Here is a 21,433-nt window from a genome sequence, read left to right as displayed (position 1 = left end):
TAACTAACTAACTAACTAACTAACTAACTACTAACTAACTAACTAACTAACTAACTAACTAACTAACTAACTAACTACTAACTAACTAACTAACTAACTAACTAACTAACTAACTAACTAACTAACTAACTACTAACTAACTAACTAACTAACTAACTAACTAACTAACTAACTAACTAACTAACTAACTAACTAACTAACTAACTAACTAACTAACTAACTAACTAACTAACTAACTAACTAACTAACTACTAACTAACTAACTAACTAACTAACTAACTACTAACTAACTAACTAACTAACTAACTAACTAACTAACGAACTAACTACTAACTAACTAACTAACTAACTAACTAACTAACTAACTAACTAACTAACTAACTACTAACTAACTACTACTACTAACTACTAACTAACTAACTAACTAACTAACTAACTAACTAACTACTAACTAACTAACTACTAACTAACTACTAACTAACTAACTAACTAACTAACTAACTAACTACTAACTAACTAACTAACTAACTAACTAACTACTACTAACTAACTACTAACTAACTAACTAACTACTAACTAACTACTAACTAACTAACTAACTACTAACTAACTAACTAACTAACTAACTAACTAACTAACTAACTACTAACTACTAACTAACTAACTAACTAACTAACTAACTAACTAACTAACTAACTAACTAACTAACTAACTAACTAACTAACTAACTAACTAACTACTAACTAACTACTAACTTACTAACTAACTAACTAACTAACTAACTAACTAACTAACTAACTAACTAACTACTAACTAACTAACTAACTAACTAACTAACTAACTAACTAACTAACTAACTAACTAACTAACTAACTAACTAACTAACTAAATAAATCGGAACCAAAGTCATATTCAAGCTGAATGGTCGGCCAAGTCCGACTGTACTTTCTTACTTGTTTAGACATACAACTTTGTAGTATATTCTATAGACTACTTGTAGTCTACTCTAAAGCCTATTTTGTACTATATTTATTCTAAAGACTGTTTTATAGAAAACTAGAAGTCAATTTTTCTTGTGCTCGCTTGATATTATCCCATCGATTTTTGTTGTGAAAATATAAAAGTCCTCTTTTATCGGAAACTAGAGGAAACCAAAGACTGATTTTCTGAGAGAAAATATTTCCTGGCTAAACTAAAGTTCGTAGGACTAAAAGGATACAAATCTGTTATCACTTTATTTTTCAATTTCTAAGTGAAATCAGAAGAGTCTATTTTAAATAACGATTTCTGAGAGAAAACATCGCAAAAAATGTATAAAAATATTGTTTTAAAATTGTATTAACATGTGCAAGTATTTGTAAATCTCTCTATGTGAGTATGTGTTTAAAACTGCTAGACCACAATTTAATATTTACATTTATGTATAATTTATTTACTAGCAAAAATGTTTCAATTAACATAAAAAACCATAAACTGCCAAAAAATAAATTGGACGTTTCACACTTCAATACTCGCCCACATTTTTAATAATAATCTTTGTGTTTTTTACATAATTATTATTTTAAAATTTAATTTTTACATACAAACAAACATACATACTATTTTATTCTCAGCCATAAAAGCAACAAAAGCATTAAAATCTGCATTGAAAGTAATTATAACCCAGCAGTATTGAGTCTGTCCGTCCGTCCTCACAAAAAGTGAAAGTAATAACAAGATGGCTACAGTTTTGATAACTAAAGCTTAATAAAGTGGTAGCCGACGATATAATGGAATACCAACGATATTTATAGTCATGATATAATTTATTTATTTATTTTTTTTAATAATAAGCTGATTTTAAAACTGCCGGAAAATCTGTATTGTTTTCTGTTAAATAATAAGCTGTAATTTAATTATTTACAGAAATATTTAAACCATTTTTTATTATATACTTACATATCGCTATGTACATACTTATAAATATTTAAACAATTGAAAATTTTTTTTATTTTATATTCATATGACAAATAATCTCCAATAGTTACACGTCATACATAAAATTGACAATTACTTTAATATGTAAAAAAAATGTAAATAAACGTATTTACTTGCACGTAAATATGTATTTGTATTTATTTACAACACATTTTACGTCCACAATAAAGGGTGTAGAGGTAAAAATAGAGTTTCTGAACACAAAATTTTCAAAAGACATCTTTTATAACAAAACGTTGACATACATATATAGATCGATATTCATAAGCATTTAATTTACTATTATTACTTTACACCCTATATAACTTAAAGTAAATAATTAAAATACATGAAAATAAACGATTTTTTCAGTAACGACGTAAAATCTTATTTGCACACGATTTGATTGACTGAATGAAATGCAACAATATATCGCATTATGCATTTAATGTAGTATTAATAATATCCTTAAAACATTGATGGTTATAGATAAAAAGTATGTATGTGTTTCAACATTCCCAAAAAATAAAATGTTCATGTTAATTTACGCACACTCATACATTTACATTTTCCCTCTGATGAAGAAAATCAATATTAAAACATGAAATGTCATAAAATTTATATTTACATGAAAATAATAAATATCAACAACTACTAACTGCAGAACGAAAAGTGATAATTTGTGAACTAAAGTGTTGCCCAGCAGTTTTAAAATCTCGTTTTAAAAAAAACAATTTCTCAAAAATGTTCAAGTAGTTCATGGCAATTTGTCATTTATATACAAATTAAATTGTATCTTTAGTATACCTAAGTAATCAATAAGGTAGTCAATCATCATTTTAATGAACTAAGGTAATCTAGGGAGTAGCCACTTGAAAATTATATCTCATGCAGTAATTACCTTACACGCCAGAAGTAATCGACTGCAGAATCAATTATTCTTTTATAAACGAAGTTTGGTTTGTCACTACCCCACCCTGGTCGACAGGTATAGTTTTGCTTGTACATGTATATGTATGCATTTATTGCAGCAGAAGTTTGCCAAAAAAAAATTATTATAATTAAAAAGTAATTTGCAATTATCATTGAGCCATCATCATCATGATTTCATAAGCTTCAGTGATTCTTTGTATTATTTTATTATTTTTAATGCTCCAGTGCAAATTGTAGGGTAAGAACAAGTAAGAGTGTTATACTCGACTAAGACGAATCTTATATACCCACTATCGAACCGTATGCCCTAAATGGAATGCTCCCCTATAAACATTAGGTTGATATTTGAAATAGGGCTTAAGTCAATTGTGGACACATCCCTTTCGGATTAACAAAAATTAATTTTTAAAAACAAAACATTTCTTCCAAATTTTAAAGCATGAACTTATTTATATGGGCGGTCAATCGGGGTCAATTATAAAATTCAGAAAAAAGATTTTAACCTGTAGGAAACTCACTTTTGTTTATCGAATTTCATAGCTATACTAAAATTTTTAGAACAGTAATCTGCGTTAAAGGTTATTTTCTGAAGGGGGTCTCATATGGGGGATAAAGTCAATTATGGACCGATTCGGTAGAGAGATTTGTGCTAGTAAGAAACTTACTTATGTGCTATACTCATATTTTTAAACCAGTAGTGAGCGTTAGTCATTTTCTGAGGGGGACCTTTTATGGGGAGTAGAGTCAATTGTGAACCGATCCTCAAAAAATTTGGTAGTGATTTTATAACTTATAAAAAACTTGTTTATGTCGAATTTAATCGATATACTCTAATTATTAAGGCAATAATGAGCGTTAAAGTAATTTACTGAAGAGGACCTTATAAGTGATCGTGAGACACTTACTTATATCGAATGTCAACGTTAGACTCGTATTTTTAAGCCAGTAATGAGCGTTAAAGTAATTTTTTGGAGAGGACCCCATATGAGGGATAGGGTCATTTATGGACCGAAATTCATAAAATTAGGTAGAGAGAATTTGGCTCATATGAAACTTATATATGTCGAATTTCATCGCTATACTCGCATTTTTAAAACAGTTATGACTGTTAAAGCTGTTTTTCGGAGGGACAGTTGTATGGAGGCTATGCGAAAAAGTGGACCGATATTACTCATTTTCAATACCAAACAAACTTTACCTATTAGACATATTTTTAACTCTCTCCGTTCGGACTCTATCGTGCTTTCAACAGACGGACAGACAGGTGGACAGACAGACGGACAAATATGTCTAGATCATTTAAGTAGGTATTTAATAAGGACTCAGAATATATATACTTTTGTGGGTCTATGATCAATACTTTAATGTGTTACAAATGGAATGACAAAATCAATATATTTTTTGATGGTGGGTATAATTAAGTTGGAAAAAAAATGTAATTCGTTTATGTGAAAAAAAAAACAATAAAATACAATTTCCATCCTTTAATTGAATTAGTTTCCATGAGTTGCCAAAGACTTATTTGTCCCAAAAACTATTTCCAGAGTGTAAAACTTTCACCGATTTCTTAACATTATAAGAGGCTTAATTTACTTTTCAATGACTACTACATACCGTTTGCATTACTTTTAAGTACTTATATAATGACTTATGTACATATAACCAGATACGTAAGTACTTTATTTTGAGCGGTATTCTGAGTACTACAACGAACTTAAGAACAAGAGTCCCCGTTCTGCGAGAGAAACTTTTGAATTCCCTATTTATAAGTGATTATTTAAGTAGTTACTTATAAGCGAGCGTGCTAAGTACTTGTCTCCAATGTGTTCAAATGCCAATAAGTAGCTTTTTGATGTAAGTTTTTGCTGGGTTGGTCTCTGGGTTATCATCCTTTTGAAATTATATTTAGTTGCTTGCAGTGAATTGTATATTTTTTGTTTTGTTGTGTGTAAGCTCATCATTTTTGGGCATATTTCCAAGTTTTTTCGCTGACTATTACCTACGGGAGTATCTTTAGCACTATTTCTATGAAAAAAAAACTAAGCCTGATTATTGCCATATTGAAGTGCTATAGTGCAGTAACAAAAAAAAAATTACATGCGTTTCAAAACATTTAATTTTATCTGGTCATCGGTCTAACAATAATGACCCCCAATTTGCTTATTCACAAATACATACATACAAGTTGGTAGTGAAAACATACGATTTTAATACTCCTCATGCTCAGTCATTCGGTCTGACGGAACAGTTAGTTTATAAAGTAAAAAAATATACATATGAAAACAATCTACTACTCATACTACAAACTTATTCGTACATAAACTCACACACAACCATATAAAATGTATTCCGTTCATAGCATTAATGTCTGTCTACGTGTAAATAGTCTAGTAGTGAATGTATTTTTATAAACTGTTGTGCAGACATACTCAAGCTTTAAAAAAAGTGTTGCAAGTGCTAAATACGAATGGTAATAATTGCGATTGTTTGCTGTTGCTGCATTTGTTGTATATTTTTCTTATTTCCACATTCCCGTTCACAAATTTGAAAATAATAAAATACACAGACATTTTTATACACATACATATGTACGTATGATTGGATATTGGGTTTATTTTTCAAACAAACAATGCAATCGACATGCCTGCCTTCACACATATGTACATATGTATGTATATACGTTTGTAGTATTCCAGCAATTTTAAAAGAGTCCTATGAATCCCTATTAAACAATATTTTCGAAGTTGGTTAAATCGAATTTGTATATTTCTTGAAATATTAGGATACATAACAATAATGCTCACAAGTAATCTAAAAGGTAATCAATCATTTAGTTTCCCTAAGTTATCTAGAAAGTAGTTATTTCACCTACCAGAAGTAATCTGTTAAGGAACCAATTGTTCATTTGTAATTGAAATATACGAAGTACGCTTGTGGTATCTAAAGGGACAATTGTCATCCCTTTGAAAAAAGCACACGTTCAGAAACTAGCCTCATAACTACTGCAATAAACAGATATGTATATAATAATGGGTCGATCTGAGCTACAGGGTTATGTGTAGAGTGTGAAAATTGTATCCTTATTTATGCTTCCATGGATAGAAATACATTGTATGAGTACGTAACAGAAATGTTTCAGAAGAGTGCACTATGGGAGCCTACATTTGTACAAATGAATACTGCCAATATTGTAGCGATATAATGAACATTTAACGATTGACTGAATATTTCTGTAATATACTTGCAAACTATATGTTAATAATTATGTACTAATATTAGGGCGTCTCAATATTTACTTATAAAACAACAAAAAATTTTTATTGAAGTAAATTTTTCTCATATAAAAGTTACCCCCCTGGTAATTTTGAAGGTGATAATGATTTTTTTTTTTTTTTTGCCCACAACCAACATACAATTGCTCTACTCTATATGCTACGACTGAATGCTTATATGTATTTGTGTTTTATTTTTAGAGTCATTTAGATGGAAAAATTAAATAAACATAAGCTTTAATCGTGTGCAGCAATTATGCAATGATTAAATGCAATTTTCATTGATATTTATACTATTGTTTTCCTCTGTATAAAAATAATAATAATTGCAGCAATATGTATGTATTGTTCGTGTGTAACATTTCAAATTGCAATTTTTCGTTTCATATACATATGCATATGGAATAAAATCCTTTGTTTTAACTTTGAAATGGATTTAATTATTTGAAATTTTTGTTACTAGATTGATTGATGTATTATATTGACGGAGAAATATGAAATTTCAACAAACTCAGCAATGGTAAGGACTAGGTGAATAGGGTTAGGTTGTCTGGCAATGTCAAAAGTGCTACAGATTTTCACTGTCCCATTTGCTTTAATATTTCGCTTGACTATGACATATATCTAGCCTTGTCTAAAATTTAGCCCCCGCAAAATGCACGCTGAACCTGTAAAAGTTTGATATTATACTTTTTGTCCAGGGAAGTCCACCAGATTATTAAAACACAAGTTAGAATTGAACTAATTATAAAAGGACTAAGGCCACATTTCAGTCCTCACCTGCCGTGTTGGCCTATTTCACAGTGGTCTTTTTTAACCACTGCGTGAACTTTTGCAATAACTCACCACCACCCCATTGTGCTTCTTACATGCAGGTGGCAATTTACTTATGTGTCATTTAAGGTACGTGCACTTTGCTCGAGTACTCAAGCATATATCCAATCCCTTGCCTTAGTAGTCCCGTTGGGGAATGATAGGTGTTATGAGTCCAGATCAATCTAACCCCGACAAAAGATCAAGGCAATCACTGGTTTGAGTCGATAGAAGGGGCGGACCCTACATCAGGTGAAAACATGTGATGAGGAATGCTCTGTCCCTACAAACATTCTCTTCATCCAAAAACTCACCGCAGTGCATTCCTGCACCTCAACCACACTACTGAGATGTTTTTTTTTTTTTTCATTCGGCAACAGCACCTAGGGGACGTAAGGTATTTATTACTCTGCAATTATCTCAACCCGTTTCGGCAAACCTTAGTTCACCACCTCCATCGCTCCATCCGACTAACCTCGGATACAACTCAGAATCCATCTAATTAATTAGATACAAGTATCTGATGGTACATCGAACACCAACGCATACCCAATCTTTGCATTAGATTTGTCTAATTACACTTTTATAAAGCCAATATGTCATAGAAGGACTAAGTCCCCATTTCTGTCTTCCCTCGGCCGTATTCAGAGCCTTTTCAGCTCTACACAAGTAATTTGGATCATTTCCCCTTAGAAGCATTACAACATACCAGATAGTCTCAGTGCTCAGTTTGGGTCTTTAGGAGTCTATTAAACCTGTTTAACTGAAGTAAAGGGCAATACATATTGAGTTTAAAACATATCAAGAGAATCAGGAGTCTTTGACTTTGTCCAGAGTACCTTCTTATCTGCAGCAACGAGTACCTGTCGTCTGCGGGCCGCTGAAGACCATAAAACAGCCATCTTAGTAGTGTAGTTTTTTGTTGGCTGTGTATTGAGGTATTAATCCCATCTAACAACTTTATCAGTCTGTTAGACCGGAAATTGTGAGTTCGATTAGCAGCAGAGACACCTATGCAGACTTAGGTATGTTTCTTCGGTTGTGATGTAACTTTAAGTCAACTCTTGAAAAAATGCATAATTCTGAAAACAGCTAACAACACAATCATAAAAGTTGCTATAAACGAATATTTAAAAGGAAGTACATAAAAATTAACCCTTTTGTTTTATTGTCTTTGATAATGAGTTAATGCTTACGCACTTTTTACTTTCAAAGACTTATTTATGCCCCCAACTGTTTGGCGGCGCTAAAGGCTTCTGTAGCCAACAGAGTATTGTCTAGACTTTATGTGGAAACAGTAGTGTTTGATAAGAAAAAAAAAGACAGCATAAAGGACAACAGATCTAAATGAAAATGTTCTTATATTAAGGAGTTTATATATAAAACGATAGAAGTAAAATTAACTAATTTTAATATAAAATGTAACAGCTTTAATTATTAAAAAATATTTTGATAACTTTATAATATACCACATTATATAAAATTAGTTGGCAGTTGAATTTGAAATTATTGGTTAAGCTAAATGAGTCATGATATATTAAAATCATAATTAAGAGATGACTAAAAGGTCTCGTTAAAGAAATGGTTCAAACTTTATTCACGTTTTGTCTAAATTTTACCATTAAATGCATTTCTTTTTATACATTTTATACCAAATAGTCACGATTTTCCTATTTGCTTTATGAATACTGAATCATAATACTTTGATCTTTTTAATAGAGTTGTTATTATTTCAAACTCATGTGAAAAAAAATTTTGTTTGTCTGAAAGAAAATTTTAAGTGCAAGTCATAAAATCTGAAAACCCCCCATAGAAAGTGTGATTTTTTTCGATCATAACCAAATCATGCTCTAAATTATTTAAATATGTATGATTTTTTTAAAATATTTTTAAATGTTTAAGGTAGATTATAAATGAATTAATAAAATGCCTAACATTTTATAATTGTTATAAAATGGATTTTTTTTATTGTTTCAGCTTATTGTAAGATTTCACACAGTCATTAGTTAAACAATAGTTTAAATCATTAGCAATTGTTAGATTTGTATTATTCCCCCAAAAATGCGCTTTCTTTTTAGCTTAAAAGAAGACAAATTGTTATTGACTAAATGTTAATTTATTAGTTTTTTTTCTATGAAGCTATTGTTTAAAACAAAATTATTTTAAATACTAAAAACTCCTACTTAAAAAAAGTTTTACACTTGTTGGTCCAAAATGCATATTTTTTGTAACACTGATGGTCAAATGTTTACTTTTGTAAGTTTTTCAAATGAATTTTTTATTGATTGTTTGTTTTATGGTTTAAGATAATTTCCAACTTTTTTTGTCACTTGTAAGCTGCTTTACTAGTTTTTGTCTTCAAGTTTTAATTTTATTTTGTTGTTATTGTTTTTTGAATATTTTTTGTTTTTTATGATAAATTGAAAATAAGTTAAGCAAATGATTTTTTGATTTTTTTTTTTTTTTATTCCAAATAAATGTGTTGGTTTAATAGGCTTATAAAGACCACCGCTATTGTATTAAGAAAATCAAAAGTGGAAAGAAAAACTCGTCAAAAATAATAAAACATTTAAATCTAAATTAAGACGCCAGCAACAAAAAGCAACTGTCAACATGTATGAATACATATGAACACAATGAATGTCTAGCAACATGTTGCAGAAATATTTTCCCATAACACAACATGTTACTCACCACTTTATGATGATGCTGCTGTTGCTGCTGCTGCATTGATTCTTGTGACTTTAATCATAAACTCAACTTGTTTAGTCAGTCTTTGTTGTGCCGTTAATGCAGCTAAACGCTACAGAATACAACACGCTCGTTTAAATTCTCTAGAAAACAAAAATACACAACGTAAAACAAACACAAATACTCACTTATACTTTTGTATATACAAAGAGAGGTGAATTTCTTTACCACTTCCTTCCGTTTAAAGGATTTTGTTGAACTAGCATATAACAACGGTAAAAGTGGTGTATTTGTTAGTGTGTTAAGAAGTTTAGGCTCTTTTTCTCATTATTTTTAAAAGAGCCGTAATTGCAATCGTTGTTTTTTCTTGGGGTTCGTGTCTTTTATGCCCTAGTCGTGCTATATGTGTGAGGAGAGCTTTGTACGAAAGTGCGTGAGCAAGAAACGTTAGTTTTTAAGTGATGTTTAACGAGTTAACATGTCTTACGTCTAAAAACCGGTAAAATTTTAATTATTTAAAAGAAATTTGAAAAAAATAATAATAAATAATTTATTAAGCCAGAAATTGAAAAAATCTAAAATGCTTGAAAAATAAATGCTATAATTTAAAATTTAGCACAAATTTTTATTAAAATAAAACAGTGGAATTTAAACAACAAATACTAAATAATAATTAATGTGTTCAAACAAGTCTGCTGCTTACACAGCAATCAACACAAATTTATAAAACCTTAACCTAAGTAAATAAAGCCAACAAAAAGGCTTTAAATTGTTATTAAGTAAATTCTAAAAAACCAAAAATTTAAACAAAATCCTTTATATATTTGCCTACATAAAAATATTTGTTTTTTGCTATTAAAAAAAGTTTGTTTTATTTTCTAACCTAAATATAAATATAAAAGGAAAATGTAAAAAAATAAGAATTTTTATTGCCGCATATACAACTTCCTCTCTAGAGCATTTTTTTAGCTTTTTTTGCCAAATAAGGACTACAAAAAAATCTAAGTGCAAGTGTATAACAACAAAAATCTTTAAGAAATAAAAAGTGCAATAACAAAAATTTTAAATACCAGCAAAACAAAATAAAAAGGAATAAAAAGTCATAATTTTTAAAACCAACAACTCCCCACTCCTTCCCAAAAAAAATATATATTTCACCACAAGAAATATGATGATGTAAAAAAATAAAAATTATAACAACAACAACAATAACATCATCAAAAAATATATTGTCGTTGCTTTATAAGGATTATTCTGCCAACAAAATAAATATAAAAAAGGATTATCTCATGCTTATATAAGAAGGACATACTTCTAGTATACAGCTGAACTCATGTTAAAGTAAGTTTGTTTTTTATAAATTTTTAAAATTTCTAAAGGTACAATATATTTTTTAACTGCAAAAAGTTTGTTTAAAATTTTAATGACAGGAAATCATTAAATATTTATTAGCAATTCCATTAAACTAACAAAAATTTTGTTTATTTTATTTTCCCCCAATATGGGGAGAAAAATATTTTTTTTTTTTTTTTTTTGGAAAAGTTTCCTTTTTTAATTATTTTTCTGAATAATTTAATTTTGTTGAAAAACCGGAAGTTTTTTTTCTAGTTTTAATAGATTAATATAGAAATATTATAGAATTAGTTTTGAAAAGTTTAGTTGAATAGTAAAACTAATATATGTGGTATTTTGTTGACATGAAGATTGGAATAAAATACAAAGGGCAACAAGTAAGAAATTATAATCGGGCGAAGTCGACCTTATAATACCCTACGCCAGTTATAAAAATAAAATTGGATTTAGTTTTCAAAAGAGGCCCTATCATAACAAAATTCATCAGGATAATCAAGTCTAGCATCACACTAGGTTTTGCAGCTTTTTGTCGAAATACGAGTATATTACACATAATTATGAACTTAAGAGCCCTATTCGGGGGGTTCAGTGAAATAATGGACCGATGATAACCATTTTCAATAGACTTCGTCTCTAGTACAATAGAAGATCATGTACCAAATTTCATTTAATTATCATCAAAATCGCTGCAGGTCGCAAGGTTTACAAGGACGGACGGTCAGATGGACAGACAGACGGACGGACGGATAATCGACATAGAAAATTATTCTAAGCCGGTTGATTTACTTTAAGGTGGGTATAGGACCAATATTATTGTGCGTTACAAACAATAGCGCAAATAGGGTATAATAAATACAAGTACATAATTGGAAAGTTTTCAAGTATTTCAAATAACAAATATGTATTTCAAATGAAAGGTATCTGGAATATCTTACTTTTGATATACATATTATATTTAATACAGAAAATTCCGTCTGAGTTATATCCAAAATTATATGAACAAATATTTGAGAACTTTTATCATATTTTCTATATTAATGGATCATCTATGCTAATTTCAAATATATTTGAACTCGGAAGATATCAGGAACTATCAGAAAATTGTTTCCAAGAAACAGACGGACAAACAAATTCTAAAGAATGTGACTTTAATCGTAATCAAAATAAAGTACTGCCAAAAATCAATGAAAAAAATCGGTAAAGTATTCAAACGTTCAAAAAAATTTCAAATTTCCTTTTGTACATTACAAAGGCTCTAGAAATAGCTTTCCATTGATATACATATTGATTTTATTAAAAACACAATATACAAGACCGTTAGATATCTAAGACATTCAATAATTACCTAAGAATAGTATTCTGTAAATAAAATATTGTACATACACTCACAAGATTTTCACCAAAAGCTCACTAATTTGATCTGAAATTCCCTCATAAATAGAGAGAGCTTTTCGTGGCCCTTTCACGTTACTAAAATTGTAGCAAATCATTTCAAAAATAGTCTCAATTTATAATTTTCTGATATAGACTATACTCCTTATAGATGTATGACTAACCAACAAAATATATTCTCATACCTTCCATAGCAAACGAATTTAATTGAAAAACTTTACAAACTCCCTTAGAACACAAACGTCTGTTTGATTGTAACCCTGAATCCAGTTTCAATACTATATGTATAGTTAAGTTAAAAATTTAATTTCTAGTTTTAGTTTTTTCACACACAACTTTTATTTACCTTTAGTTTTATATATTTGTTATAGAAATATATACAGCCAGCTTTTTATAGAGAGATTTTCAAACATATATGTACATATATATAATAAATCGTTAAACTTTGAGAGTTATACGAAATGATGGCAAGTTTTTTGAACACAAAGACCAAATTGGGCAGATGTATGCAGGCTATAGAAAATATTCAAGCATTCATGAATTCATTGCTTTTGTAAGCTTTCTATTATGAAATAGTTTTATGAAGAAAATCTTTAGCAATACCTGCTATAGCAGAATATATAAACTATAAATATAGTTATAAACATGCATACAGTTTCGTTGTTTGTTTTTGTAAATTAATATTAAATTTTTTGGCATAGTTTTTGTTGCTGTACTTGCACACATTTCAATCCTTACTCCACGTGCATAAAGGATTTTGGGAAATTGAAAAAATAATATAAACACTAATAAACTTTTAAGTATGTGTGGTAGTATTTTGTAATAAGGAAAATTTTAAACTAACTGAGTGTTTTTTTTTTTCTTTTCTTTCATTTGTACAAATTAATCATATTAATAAACATAGTTCCTTGACCTCTGAAATGGTCCAATTTATAGAATTTGTAGCTTTCTTAAAAGCTTTCTCTAAAGTTCTCTTCATTACAAAAGCTCATTCGATCACGAAACCGACCAAATTGCTCTCTATAAGATAACATCATATGAAAAATGCTTAAGATTAGTGGTAGGCAAACACACCACATGTACATAAACAAAGCTGTTGGAAGAGTAAATTGCTCATACTTTACCAATGCTTGCTTTAGATCAGTGATCGATATAGAATGATAAATTAACTCTAAAGAGAGCATGAAAGCTCATTAGAGAGCTCTGAAAGTAACTCTGCTATAGATCAGAGATAGTAAAAATTAGCTCTGAGAACACCCTTAAGTGGCAGTAAACATAGTTATGTGTAAAAGCAAGAGTGCATAAAAGTTTATAAGAGAGATTTTAGCCTATCACTGTTTTAAATTCCTTCCAAATGTATGGATCTTGCAAATTTCTATATTTAAATATTCTTAAAGTTCATTTTATCGATGTTGTCACCAAATATATTCTTTTTGTTTTACTCTATTTCCATCATGTTCCAGTACTCCTCGCAAACAATCAATTTTCTCGCATGAAAATAAATTTCAAATTGTTTTTCAATAAAACAAGTTTCTTAAAAGACAATTTAAAGGATTATTGACGATTTTTTTCTTTCCCTCTATATCTAGAGAACAAAACACATGTGACCATTTGTACTCGTGGTCCATTAACATGCGTACATGTAAATTGTCCTTTAAACTTTTATTTTATCTATGTGGAAGATAAAAAAAAAACTAAATAAAAACATTTAAAAAGAAAGTTTTGAGTGTTTTTTGTATTAAAATGTCAACAGATTCATTTGCTATTTTTTGGATAAAATTTCTAAGTTCATTTGCGAATTTTCTTGTAGTTTGATATGATGCTTTAGTTTAGAGTTTAAGTTGTTGCAAAACCATACTAAAGTGTAAGTCCTCAATTATAAGCGTATTCATGCAACTGATTTCCTGCTAAAAATACTATATATTGAACTCTAGTAAAACCAAGCATATGTACATACATATATAGAAATTGCTCAGTATTACACGAATAAGAACCAAACTATAAGAATCTTGTCTTTTTATTTATTTTTTAAATCTTGTGCTGAATTTCTTTTATTCTAGTATTTTTAAGCAACTATCTTTACTCAGTCTTTTGTAAAACATTAACGATGCTTAAGTTCCATGAAAAGGAACAAAAAAGCAACGAAAAGTTCAACAACTACCACCACCACCAATATCTATTCTAAATGAAAAAGAACTTTATCCATTGTCAGTAATCGTTTAACTTTTTTTCTTATTTTAAACTTTAGATTTGTTGAGATTTTTTATACCAGATTAGTAGAAATCAAAATATATAAGTAAAAAAAGAACTTTAAAATTGTAAAACAAGCATGAGGGTTAAAAGAAAATAGGAAATTTTAAACTGTTCTTTTAAAAAAGCACAGTTTTTCTACTTACTATTTTGCTTGTATTAGACAAGAATTGTTTAAATAAATAATGTTTTAAAATAATTTTGATTTGTTAAGGAAACTTTTATCTGTCTATCTGGTTTTCAATTATTTAAGTTAAAATTGTTAGAATTGAACAAGTAAAGTTTAGTCTATTTTATCTAAAGTATAACTTATTTTGCAGTGATAAAATCTAAAGAGTAAATTTGAAATGAGAAATAACTGGTCCATTTATTTTCATGAAATACTCTTTAGTCAGCTATAATTGCCCTAAAACAACTATAAATTTCAGTTTTCGAGGGCCCTCTTTCTTATTGCATTTTATTGCTATTTGAAATTGCGGACGGATGGACAAATAGTTCAAATTTTCAGTTTAAAATGTCAGCAAACATTTGTATTCAGCAGAGATTATTTTAGACCATTTTAATCTTAAGCCCTAGTTCAGTTCTAACAGCAAAAGAGCTCTATAACTGATTGTATGTATGTGTGAGAGTAAAAGACAACTAAGCACGGGAGAGTGCTCTTTACCTAGCTCTGATTCAAATGATAAAGCTCATTAAAGGCCGATTATTATTAATATTCCTTGAAAGTCTTTGGCTCACATTGTTTGAGACCCTTTTATTTCGTCTGTTGTCTTAGTTGTTTTCTTGAGTTATTTCAAATTTCAATCAATATATTTCTCTAGCAAATGGTGTTTTGCATTTGTAATAAAAGCAATTGATAGCAAAAAGTATTGATGAAAATTTAAATGATATTGCTTACTCATCTTAACATTTATTGAAAAAAATGTTCTTGCTTATGAAAATTTAATTTGCAATTTATCTCAAAATTGCAGTTATATTACTGGATTTTTTGCTCAAAAAAAATATATAGTATAAGGTAGTATAAAAGAAAATTCCAATAATAAAATAGTACTAGAAATAAAATCAAACATGTTAATGTCGTAGTAATAATTAAAAATTAAAAAAGGTCTTTTTACATTTAACATTCTATCATTTATTCCTTTTCTTTAATTGATGTCAATGGCAGTTTTAGATTTAAATTCTATTGCTTCTAGGAATGCTTAAGGGATAGAATTTCTCTTACAAATGAAATCATCTTAGAAATAAGAAATATATAAACATGTACTAAGCAATTGCTATGGCTTAGTAGCAGTCAAGGGTGTTTGTTAAATTATGCTTACAGGTGCTTAAGCAATAAAATCAAGTGATGTTCTAAACTTATTCATACATGGCCTCCGGTACGTGTGGCCTCCGATATGTTAGTGGTTAGTATTCTAATCTGGTAAACCGGAAGTGTTGGGTTCGATTCCCACTTGAGGCACTGGTTAAGGAGCGCACAACAGGCCCAATAGAGGCCTAGGTATATTTCTTCGGATTCGATGTATATATACAACCTCCTTTCAAATTTAATAACTAAACTAATACCTCTTTATAAAACCCTCAGAAAGAAATCCTCTCTGTAATACTAATTACTTTTTTATGTTGCCCATCACTGGCTCTAGTCCTAGAAAATGCCAATAAAACAGTTTGGTAAATATAAAGAAAAAAATGTTTTTTAAAATAAACAACTACAAGGAAATTGCCAACAAAATTGACAATTGAACTTTTTTTATTATGATCTCGAAGAATGAAGAGTAGAGTATATGTTTTATGCTCCTTTACTGCATATCGTACATGTATTATATTGCAACAATGTATTATAAGTATTGCAACATAAAAGCTAAAGGAATTTTATAAGAAATTCTGTCTTTTTTTCTGTTATGGATTTCTTTTCATTTTCAGGTGAATAATAAGAAAATAATGTAAGAAAATGACAAAAGACAAGGAAATTGTGGATAAAAAAAGAATTTTTAACAAATTTTTCTACGTGCAGACACTTGTTCACTTGTATTCATGCTAGCCAACGATTCATTCCTTCAGTCATCCATCCATCTATCTTGGAAATCAACACATATTCTCAGTTACTTTTTTTCTTTCAATATTATTGTGGATCGATGAAGGTAAATTACACAGCAAAAACTTGTAGTGAAAAGTAATGAGTTAAAAAGGTATTAAAACGTCTTTTACCTCTTATTTATGGGTATTTTAGCATACAAATAAGTACTTAAATAAGTCAATAAGAGTAGGAAGTTAGTCTGTTGTTTTGTTTTACGTACAATTGCTAATACTGAACAAAACTGGTTCTGGTGTTCGTTAATAGCCTATCGTACTCACAACGCTATCAAATGTATGTTTATAATTATATAAATAACTCATTATTAGAGTACTTCAAAGTAATGCAGACTGTATGCAGTAGTCGTTGAAAAGTAAGTTGTTGTGTAAGTTATTCACAAGTTTTTCCTGGACATTTTTAGTTTTCTTGGTCTGCAGCTGAACTGAACCAGGTTATCTAAAGTGTACCAAAAGGCAGAATTTGAATATGTACTTCGATAATAATTGATTGGACTGATCAAGAGAAGGAATCAAAGAATCAACATTTGAGAATTGAAACTTAGAGAGAGGAAAATTTACACTGAACTAGTTCCGTAACAAGGTGTTTTGGGGTTAATATTTGGTCTTAATTCTAGTAGCTAGATGACAGAGCAAAATATTTTGAGATATCTCTAAGCACTACTAACTCAAAATGAGTTCTATTTTGATTTAATCCAGTTTTTTTGTCATAATATTTTTTGTGATATCCATCTAAAAAAGCTAATAAGGGTAGAGTTCAAATATTTTACAAAAATCGGCAGATCTAGTTAACTAGAATCTAACCCAAGAGGAGTAGAACTTTTTATAACCCGGACTAAGCGACAAGTCCTTCTTATACAAATTAGAGGACTAAAAAGTTTTAAATTTGAAGTAAAAATTAGTTTCCAAAGTATGAGTATGAAAAAATGTTTTTCAGTTTTCAGAGACTTTTTTATACTTAAATTTTTTCATTTCAGTTTGCTCCATCTGTAAATATTTTAAGTTGCTGCAAGTTTCTATGTTGAGGCCGAAAAAATATGTGTTGCAATTTTTTTTTTTCTTCGTTCATTTATACCTATTCATAGATTTATTTTTAAGTTAAGGATCAAGTTCCATTGAAAACGAAACAACATACATATTTTTGAAAATTTTTTTGCTTAATATTTTTCCACTTCTTTTTACAACTAGAACTCCAACAGTCTACAATATTTCCTTTTGTTGCAACAAAAGTTATGTATAGAAAAATTTCTAAATAAAAAAGCAAAGAAACAAAAACATATATGTAAGAACGTCTTAAGAAAAAAAATGTAAAAATATAAAAAGGAAGTTGCTGAAGAACAAGAAGCATGCCATGGTATTTCTTTATAAAAACAAGTCTTACAATAAAGATGTATTTATTATACATATACTTTTTTAAAGGAATGTTTGTATGTGGCATGCCACCATAAGCACATGTATGTTTGAGAAAAAGTTTTTGTTCAAGTTTTTTTTTACGTTGTGTCACATTAGCCAAGTGCCGGTAGCTGGCATCCTGTGTATATATGTATATATATATAAGCAATAACAACCTGGTGTTTGCAACTTGCACAACAACTCTACAGCTGTAAAACTTACTTGCCACCAATAAAGCTCTAGTTCTCGGCCCTACTGCTGCAGTGCTGTTGTGCATTTCTTTGGCAACATTTTTACTTAAAGTATGAGTTTATAATTCTATGCTCTCTAGAGTGTCATACAACATTGAATATCCTGTTAAAAGTAGCAACATTTTATACTCACACATTCATTCATTCTTTCTTCTTTCATTCATATAAATAAGTATTAGAGCGTGTGTATTTTATTCTATAAATTCATATATTTTGTGTTTAACAATGTGTAACAAGCAGCATTTGCTATTGCAATTTTTTTTTTTTTTTCAAAATTCTGTATAGAAAGTTTTTCTTAAAATTTTGTTTTTTCATTTATTTTTCTCACAATTGTTCTATTTTGTAAGTGTTTTTTTTTTTTTTTTTTCTTTTTCCATATGTGTTGAGTGTGCGTGTGTCTTTTTGTGTATATTTTTTGCTAAAAGTGTGGACAAGATTATATTATCGATGTTGTGTCTTCAATTCCTAAACTAGAACGTGTGTTGCTGTATATTTGTTATATTCTATTTCATTATATACATACCTTTTTATATCCTTTTTAAAGCAAGTCGTTTTTTATGTTTTTTACACCTGACACTAAGAATTTTACACCTTTGTTTTTTTGTTTCTTTTTCACATACTTTTTTCATCCTGTTAGCAGTTCGTTGTGTTTTATTTCCTCACAAAAAAAAAAAAACAACAACAATATAGTTAAGTGCGTATATTTGTATCTTTTATTTAATCTGTTGCGATAATAGTGATGGCAGGAAGTGTAGACTATTAACTATAACTGACTTGAATTATATAAACCGTAAGTCAATCAAAACTTAATAGACTTATAAACTTAGGTTCTTTTTTTTTGCTTTTCCAGCTTAAAGGAAATGTTAAGGAAATGATTTTTATAAAGTTTTGTTAAATAATTTTTATTTTATTTAACACATACTTAAGGTGAAGATATCTCAAAGAAGCAGGAAGATATGTCAGATGTTAAGAATTTATTTTAAAATTATGAGAATGGACTTTCAGGTGGCATAAATACAACATTTTCTCAATAAAGTTGTCTTGGCGCTATTATAACGTCTCATAAATGCATACAAATTGCGTTTGTTATATCCTTTACCACTATAGTGGGGATGGTATTATGCGTTTGTGCTGATGTTTGAAACACTCAACAATATTGGTCCTATACCCACCTTAAAGTATACCAATCGACTCACTTTCTGAGTAGATTTAGCTATGTCCGTCTGTCCGTCCGTGTTTATATAAAGTTTGTCTGTCCGTCCGTTTGTCTGTATGTCTGAATATCTGTCTGTCAGTCTATCTGTCTGTCTGTCTGTCTGTCTGTCTGTCTGTCTGTCTGTCTGTCTGTCTGTCTGTCTGCCTTTCTGTCCGTCTGTGTGTGTGACCATGAAAGCTTGTGCCTACTCTACAGGTCGCAAATACCCCCTGAATAGGGCTTTTGAGCTCATAATTATGTTAAATGTTCCAGTATGTCAACAAAAATCGAAAAAATTTAGTTTTATAGAAGTTGACATAGCCTTTGATGTAGACGTAAATTCCTCTACCAGATTTATAATGATAGGATAAGGATAACTCCCGAAAACCCAGCAAGTCTAACAAAAATACTGCAGTATCTACAGTAACCTCTTCTTTTGGATTTAATAATTCTCATTATTATCACTTTACAATAACTTGGTGCTAATTTACTACCTTACACTTTTTGTGCACATTTACAAGTGTTTGTTTAGACTTAGACATATCCATCTTATTATCTGCCCATTTCATTTGTTTATGTTGATGTCGTTCCGCCTGTTGCACGCATTTTTTCATAATATTTGTACAATGTAGGTGGCGTTTCTATATTGTTATAGCTCTTATTGTCTTTATATGACACACCTTTTTTTTCTTTTTGTCTGAATTGGTAGTAGCTGCTTTTACTTTGCTAATAACGACGTAACTCTTAAATTTTGTAGGTCATTGCTGCAGATCAGTCAGTGGCAGAAAGGGATCATTTTTAAATGAGCTTAAAATTAAACGATAATGTATTGGTTTAAATTATTATCCATTTAAGTAAATGGTTTCGTTTATTTTTTTAAGTTCAAGTTGTGTTTGTATGAAAAGCCAATAAAAGTTCACGCCCCCATGGATAGATCAATGAGATCAACTCAGTTCACGATCCGTTTATCTACTTTTAACGTTAGTAGATTACACCACCTTACTCCAATACATTGTCAATTTTATTTTAAATTTATTTAAAACAATATCATTTTAGTTTCCTCTACTGTAGATCAGAAGTCGATACAAAGAGAACTTGGCATTTCGAAATTATCATATTTCTTTTCAATATATTTACTTCTATAAAGTTCGTTCATACTTATTTTTGTTGTCGGCAACTGTAGCCTTTAAATGCCTATCACTGCTGTCGTTTGTTTTGTTTTGTATCGTTATAGGTTCCCTAACATTTTTCCCATTTCTGTTACCTTCGTCATTATATTGATAATAATTATTTAAGCGTTACTAATGGTTACTAAACAATTGTTAAAATATATTTTTTTTATATTACTTTTTGCTCTTACACATTTTTCGCTTTTTTCATGCTTTATGTGGCACAATGAATTTAGTTGTTAATTTGAAATAATTTAAATCAGGGAAGGTCTCTTATACAATTATGGTCTCTATGTATATACGCTGTGATTTATTTAGTCATAATTTCACTTTTTTTAGGTTTTAATTATAATGCTAATGGTGTTGAACACGAATATAACTAGAAGTGTACATTTCGCTTAATTGAGTTTGGACAAAGATTATACAATTAAATTATTAGAGTTCAAAATGTTTAGGGGGCGGCGAAGTCGTTGAGGAACTTGACATTTATCAAAAAAAAAAAAAAAAAGCACGGAAGCTAAAATTTAATTGAATTGCATAAGACATTAGGAAAATGTGAGATGAGTTTGAGGTTGGATAAGTCATACCTTTTTAGTCCCACAATAAATATCAGAGAAATTTTGTTTTTAAATTTTGACTCAATGAGCCTTTGATTTCCGAATCGATTTCGAATATTTC

The 21,433-nt window shown here is 29.2% G+C and overlaps 1 protein-coding gene across 2 annotated transcripts in view; it reads left to right on the top strand.

Annotated features, from left to right (window-relative positions):
• Positions 1-21,433, top strand: part of LOC119616323 (protein madd-4) — a 123,605-nt gene that overhangs the window by 7,827 nt on the left and 94,345 nt on the right. The window contains exon 1 of one of the 2 annotated variants that reach the window (XM_037972680.1): positions 10,741-11,006. The exons of the other annotated variant lie outside the window; for it this stretch is intronic. Coding sequence (XP_037828608.1) covers positions 10,999-11,006 — 8 coding nt within the window. The 5' untranslated portion in view covers positions 10,741-10,998. Of the gene's footprint in view, positions 1-10,740; positions 11,007-21,433 lie in introns of those variants that run through there. 2 annotated transcript variants of the gene reach the window in all.

This window comes from Lucilia sericata, unplaced genomic scaffold, assembly GCF_015586225.1.
Source record: "Lucilia sericata isolate MDLA Ls3-8-SP2 unplaced genomic scaffold, ASM1558622v1 Contig000067F_arrow, whole genome shotgun sequence".
NCBI lineage: Eukaryota > Metazoa > Arthropoda > Insecta > Diptera > Calliphoridae > Lucilia > Lucilia sericata.
The sequence above is the reverse complement of the archived record's forward strand: the minus strand, read 5'-3'. Positions and strand labels throughout refer to the sequence as shown.